The sequence below is a fragment of the Macrobrachium nipponense genome, chromosome 5, assembly GCF_015104395.2.
Source record: "Macrobrachium nipponense isolate FS-2020 chromosome 5, ASM1510439v2, whole genome shotgun sequence".
Classification (NCBI taxonomy): Eukaryota; Metazoa; Arthropoda; class Malacostraca; order Decapoda; family Palaemonidae; genus Macrobrachium; species Macrobrachium nipponense.
In genome coordinates this window covers 123,739,401-123,746,151 of record NC_061107.1, presented here as the reverse complement: position 1 = coordinate 123,746,151, position 6,751 = coordinate 123,739,401, and the positions used below count along the sequence as shown (strand labels likewise).

The 6,751-nt window shown below is 37.1% G+C and overlaps 1 protein-coding gene across 1 annotated transcript in view; it reads left to right on the top strand.

Annotated features, from left to right (window-relative positions):
• The first annotated feature begins 1,528 nt into the window (after positions 1 to 1,528).
• LOC135215192 (C-type mannose receptor 2-like) overlaps positions 1,529 to 6,751 on the top strand; it is a 5,803-nt gene continuing 580 nt past the window's right edge. The window contains exons 1-4 of the mRNA XM_064249672.1: positions 1,529 to 1,707; positions 2,095 to 2,292; positions 3,247 to 3,346; positions 5,821 to 6,751. The exon at positions 5,821 to 6,751 is cut by the window's right edge and continues 580 nt beyond it. Coding sequence (XP_064105742.1) covers positions 1,644 to 1,707; positions 2,095 to 2,292; positions 3,247 to 3,346; positions 5,821 to 5,974 — 516 coding nt within the window. The 5' untranslated portion in view covers positions 1,529 to 1,643 and the 3' untranslated portion in view covers positions 5,975 to 6,751. The remainder of the gene's footprint in view (positions 1,708 to 2,094; positions 2,293 to 3,246; positions 3,347 to 5,820) is intronic.

Sequence of the window (6,751 nt, the reverse complement as noted above, 5' to 3'; positions counted from 1 at the left end):
GGCTACAGAGGGAAGAGCTCATGAAGAAAACAGAAAGAATGATAAGAGTGGCACAAGAGCAGGCCTAAGAACCAGTTATGTTTAAAGAACAATAGAAGGAAATAACACCTCACCAATATGCAGGAAGTGCAATATGAAAAATGAAACCATGAAACACAGCAAGCGAATATCTGGCACATGCACAGAATCAGTACATAAAGAGGCACGATTCAGTGGCAAAAGCCCTCTACTGGAGCCTGTGTAAGAAACACCAGCTACACTTGCAGTAATATGTGGTACGAGCACTAACCTGAAGAAGTGATAGAAAACTATTAAGCAAATATCCTCTTTGACTATGTTATGAGAACAGATAGGGTGATGGGTGCAAATAGACCAGACGTGACGTTGATTGGCAAAAGCAAGAAGAAAGTATCACTCACTGATGTCGCAATACCATGGGCCACCAGAGTTGGAGACAAAAAAAAGGGAAAAAATGGATAAGTATCAAGACCTTAAAACAGAAATAAGATGGATATGGAATATGCCAGTGGAAATTGTACCTATAATCATAGGAACACTAGGCACGATCCCAATATCCCTGAAAAGGAATCTGGAAAAACTAGAGGCCAAGGTAGCTCCAGCACTCATGAAGATGAGTGTGCTCCTAGAAACAGCCCACATAGTAAGAAAAGTGATGGACTCCTAAGGAGGCAGGATGCAACCCGGAACCCCACACTATGAATACCACCCAGTCAAATTGGAGGACTGATGAAAAAATGAAATAATAATAATAATAATAATAATAATAATAATAATAATAATAATAATAATAATAATAATAATAATAATAATAATAAAATCAAAAGCTGTCACAAGTAATTTTATCATATTCTCTTTTTGTAATTTTAATATTTAGTTTAATGCAAGTTATAGTATCTAAGGATATTGTTACTCAAAATGCGTCATCAAAAATCCTTGGTACTTGTTTCCATGAGATTCCGTAAATTGCCGTAGATATTATCTAAATCAATACACAGATACAAACACACACGCATCTCTCTCTCTCTCTCTCTCTCTCTGTGTCACACATGCTTATGAGTACCATTATCTGCAGACTGTGTGTGTGTGTGTGTGTTGTGTGTGTGTGTAAGTCACATCCTCCCAAAGAGAAACTCAAAACAGGTTCCTTGTTCAGCGTCTTTTCCTAGTTTTTTTTTTTATTAATGTTATTCCCCTCCTGTTTTTTTTCTTTGTTTATCTTTTTTTTTCCTCAGGCAACTACGCTTGGTCCTCAACGTAACGAGCTTGTAATTTCCAGAGCACATTTCATATTTGCTAATATTAGGCTTAAAGAAGATGTAATATTACATTTTAAGATGTTGATTAAAACGTCGAAAACTCTTACCGCCAATACTGAATACGAAATCGGCCGTGAATTCTCACGGACGAAAAAACAAAACACAGAAAATGAGATGCGCATAAATGCACGAAGCCACAAACCAGTTTTCAGGCTGCCAATATAAAAGGTGATCAGGACTGCTACCGGTGATTCTGCTCCGAGAAAGCACACACACACAAGAGAGAGAGAGAGAGAGAGAGAGAGAGAGAGAGAGAGAGAGGCTGCTCCACAAATTCTTAGACGGTAAAATCAAGACGACATCAAGATGGCTTCTTTTTCGTTAACGTTCCTGTACTTAATCGGGAGTGTGATAGCCTCTGTGGCAAGCGGTGAGTTCAGTGTTTATACCATGATTTTGTGGTGGACTTCTACTGCCTTATTTTTTCTTAGCTGACGTGTATTGCTTTCACGTAATTTTTTTCTCTGTTTTCCTCTCCCGGCAGTCAATCATAAAAATTAATCTTTTAATGGAATTGAAAATGCTAGTTCGTATACTAAGAGAGATGAAATAATATATATATATATATATATATATATATAAATATATATATATATATATATATATATATATATATATATATATGTGTGTGTGTGTGTGTGTGTGGTGTGTGTGTAATTTAGTGTGCACGAGTGTATATGCCCCCGAATAAATAAAAAAAGAAATTAAGCGAAATTTTAAACTGTCTGACCCACGTTCTGTCGTTTCCCTTCTTCAGGCTGCTCTTCTCCTTACCAGCAAGTTGAACGTTGGTGTATATTCGTGAACATTACGGCGCCTGCAGTGGGCCCAGGTCGACCCATAAACTGGTTGGAAGCCAGGGCATCCTGCCAGCAATCCAATGGGGACTTGGTTACCTTAGAAAAAGAGAGAAAATTGTTTGCCATTTCGGAACACATCAGCCTCAATTTCAGATGTAAGTGGTTGTCATTACTGCCATTTAGTTTTTCCTTATATTAGTCTTTTGAGCTAAGGAAAACTTCATTATAGGTTAGAACAGCTCGCCATGTTCTTACGATCGTTATTCAACTTTATTTTCACATAAGTACATCAGTCATTACATACATAACCCATCATATAGCCCTGTCCTACCTAACGCATATTAGTTAGTCATAGTAATAACCAGATTTTTTGACAACTATGCTACAGCCCACAGTACTCGCTGTTTTCACACTGAAAATTGCCACGTGGTTCTCCTTCCGTTTGGTCTGTCTTATAAGTGGTGTGAGTTCTTTGACTGACAAAAGAGAAACCTCATTACCATTTGTTTGATTTTATGTTCGATATTTTTATTAAGCAATGTCCAGGCATTGTATAGTTTATCATCAGTATTTGTACTTAATTTGGCTCAAGAGTTACAGCAAAACTTGAAGAACGTTCTTCGCCAATGTTTTAATAAGAAAACATTAAACTTAACCATTACAACAGCCTAACCCATTTGGTATAACATCCCCTAAGGTTCAATTTCTTGCCAGTCCTTAACTAGGCAGTCATGATTATATTATGCAAATTTCTCGATGATGGAATTGTCGTAGAGCTCTCGTATAGTCATTCCAGAAGTTTGAGTTCTGCTAACTTTCAGTGTGAGTTTCCTTTGATTGGTAAATGGAACGAAAGCGGCACTACTATTCTTGAACTTTTGACATCGTGTTTACTATTTAAAGACATGCATTGGAATCATAAGCTTTTGATTTAATAGTGGTAAGATCCTTGATTGAAAGACTAACATAAAGCTTTTCTTTTACTTTTGATATATTTCCTGTTTATATACAAAGTCAGTTTTATCGCCACTTATTTTGCCTGAAAGAGCTCGTATTTTATTTTCCTCTTAATTCTTTTTCCTCATTCTTTGATTTCCCTTCAATTTCAGCTGAGTCTCAAGGAGGCTGGGTATATTGGGTTGGCGCCCTTGGGTCGAACCGCGAGTGGAAGTGGGTCAATAATATACCCATAAACCTCCTTTCATATATGTAAGAATTCCTTATGTTTTCGTTATTAAGCTTCTTTATTAGTATGGTGAAATTATTATTATTATCATTATTATTATCATTATTATTATTATTATTATTATTATTATTGAAAGATATTGCTGCATTCAACTTGTAAAAAGTCTTCTCTATTTTTCTAATAATAGCTTTCTCTCTGCTATTACAACTGGCGAGTATTGCGCCGATATTACTCATCAGGAGCAGTCAATTCCAGGGATAATTGTCACAAATTTATTTATTTGTTACAGTAAATGAACAAATAGGTCAAAATATAAGTTAATATATTGGCCAACGTTTCACTCGGTATCATCCGAGTATGATCACGGCAGTGGATCGGAGCAGACTGTTGTTGCTGTTGTTGTTTGTTGGAGATTAAGCCAGCCTTGTGCTGGCACGGGCTCTTGCTCCTAGAGCAGCCCGTAACAGTTTGTTGCTGTCAAGATCTACTCAATATATAGCGGCAGGTCAGCAGGGGTTCAACCGCTAGCTGCGTTTTCATTGGCCGGTGGCGCAATGCGCTCCCGCCTTTGGTTGAACGAAGTTTTCTTCAAGACGCTTCTCGTCGTTGAAGGTCGCGAAGTTGCAGCCTAGCAGACCGTCGAGGCTGGGGCAAGGCTTCCCTGGGCGTTGTGTCACGACGGGTCGCGATGTCATTGGCTGCTGGGCTGCTCGTCTCATCTGGTATTCTTAGATCGGGGGTGTCGCTCGGTCTTGTATTACTTGTATTTATACACATAGGTCTCCTTAAGTTGGTGGGGAGGAAGAGCACTTCCTGCGTCGTATTCAATGAGGGCTTCTCTTGCTGTATGAGGAGTGCCTCGAGGATAATACCGTCGCGGGAGATAGCTTCCTGGTGTGCTGTCATGATATGGTTTTTAATCGCTCCTTCTTGTACGTGGCAGGAAATCCTCTTGGACAGTCTCATAGAAGTCATACCAAACGTAAGAAGCCGAGATCCAAGGACGGGGCATAGAATTGGTAGACTACATTCGACTGTTTCAAGAGGTCTCTTGCTGGGGGGGTCGGGTTGTTCTTCATAATAAGGTCCCGGGTACGTCGATTTTGGTAATAAATTACAAGTTCAAGTTCTTTGTCGGCTTCGGTAGGGGTCACATTCTCTTTGATTATTTTCCTCAAAGCATCTTCGTCCTCACGGTGACGTGCGTGCATTCTTGGCACGCACGACTATTTACAAGTTGAATGCAGCTGATGCAGCAATATCTTTCAATAAGACTTGTTTGAAAGAGGGTCTCCTTCCAATATTATTATTATTATTATTATTATTGATTATTATTATTATTATTATTATTATTTTATTATTATTTATTATTATTATTAATTATTATTATTAATCACTTTTTCGTCACAGCTTAATGAAATTTTAAATGATGACGTCTAATAGCTCTCTGGTTATTTGGACCTAATATTAATAACCCGAATCTATTTTCCCGGCTAATTTGTCACGAAAATAAACTTTTGAAAAATGTCAAAAACCAGATACGATATCTCTCTAATAGAACAATTATATATCATTTATGTTACCTTCAGAAGGTAGGATTATTCTACGGGTAAATTTTGATTTCCTGCGTTCTCCGAAAATTGGTAAAATAAGAAGTAATGCTCCATGCATCATTGAACGCCGTTTTATTCTGTACTGAACTGAGAAGAATATAAAAGAGTTCCCTGAATGGTTCAGCTTGTTACCTCATTAGAGGAAGAGGGGTCCTCTAATACGGTGATGCTTACCACTATTGTAGGACCAAAATCGAGTGGAAAGACGGAGCCAAAGTAGATTAATATAGCGGTGTCAAATGTGCAAAATTCATGGTATACAAAGGATTTTGAACTAGAATTTTGAGAGAACTCTATAGACTTGTCTCAAAAATTATCATTATTTCATCTAAAAAGTCGTTCAGATCAATTTTATTTCCAGAAGAGTAAAAATAACATACTAGTCCTCAACGTGGTATGAATTTGTGTTCAGCTTTGCCAAATGTATTGTATGGTCAGTAAGACTTTTAATTTCATTTAACGACCTTGAACCAACCATACAGAACAATGGAGAGTATCTATAAAGTAGATATAAGCGAACAGGCGAAGGGAATAGTCTTCAGTGTTCTTAAATATCTAAAGGTGGAAAAAGAAACCGCGGACCATTAATTGACATATCCAGATTGATGGACCGTGCGGCTGCTGCAACAGAAGTTCAAACGGCACACTATTATAAATCTGAAAGCCAAACACCTTGGTCTTGGATGAAGGTCTTCATGGAACGTTCTCCTGTATGAAATCTGTCGGCGTTGTATTAATCGGTTTTAGATCCGCCCTGTAACTCGAATTTGGTCCTACTTTAAATGTCGTGGACAATTATATAGATATCAAATTATTATCATGTGTCATTTAGCATCGCTACTAATATCAAACTATTAATGCATGTTCTTCTATCTGTCAATCAGCTGGCTGCCAAACCAACCCTCCGTGACACCCACCACGCAGCATGGACGTTTGGTACCTGCCGATAGGGTTCACGGGAGGAGATACCTCCTGAGTGCCGACGGAGCCAAAAGTCACTCACCTGGCCATATTTGCGAGCGTCAGGAGAAAGACTGAATAAGTTGGAATTTAGGAGACTTTTACCATAAAACAGCTTTTAAAGTTTTTTTTTTTTTTTTTTTTTTTTTTTTTTTTAGAGAGTATCACATTGTTTTACTTCTTCTTTTTAGAGGTTTTACTGTTTATTAAAGTTAAAAATGTATAATTTAAAGTCTCCGACGAAGAAGTTCTTGAATTCTTCATTTGGGAGTTTTGTGGGAAATTGGACTCTGAGTGGATTCCATTTTGGTTTGCGGGAAAATAGGATATGATTTGAGGTTTCCGGAATTCTCAGAATTCTCTTTTTTTTTTTTGACGAAAATATGATGCAAGAAACAGTCGTTCTTTTTTCCCTTTTGTAAATTCCTTCAGGTTTATCCTTTTTGGTTACACTGTAATGACTTATGTATCTGCCAATATTAGCTTATCACGTTTAACATTTATAAACAGATATTAAGTACTGGGATTCTCGAAATATTTTTGTTAGCATATTTTTCTCATGTTTATGGACAGAGAATTATTAGAATAATTTTAAATTTATATTTTGTGGTGCAATATTGTTGGCAAAAATTCATAAATAACAAAAAAAAGATACGTATTTGCTTTACCTTTACCTACTTCCCATATTAATGTTGAGCATGTGCTCTGAATCAAAAGCCATTTAATTGTTTTTGATAGCAAAAGCCAATGTTACATGTTTAGATTTCGTATCTGAATACAACGATAACTCACCATCAACTGCGAAAAATTAGGAGATTAATGTACTATGGTTCCATGAAGTTTCCATGCATCTTT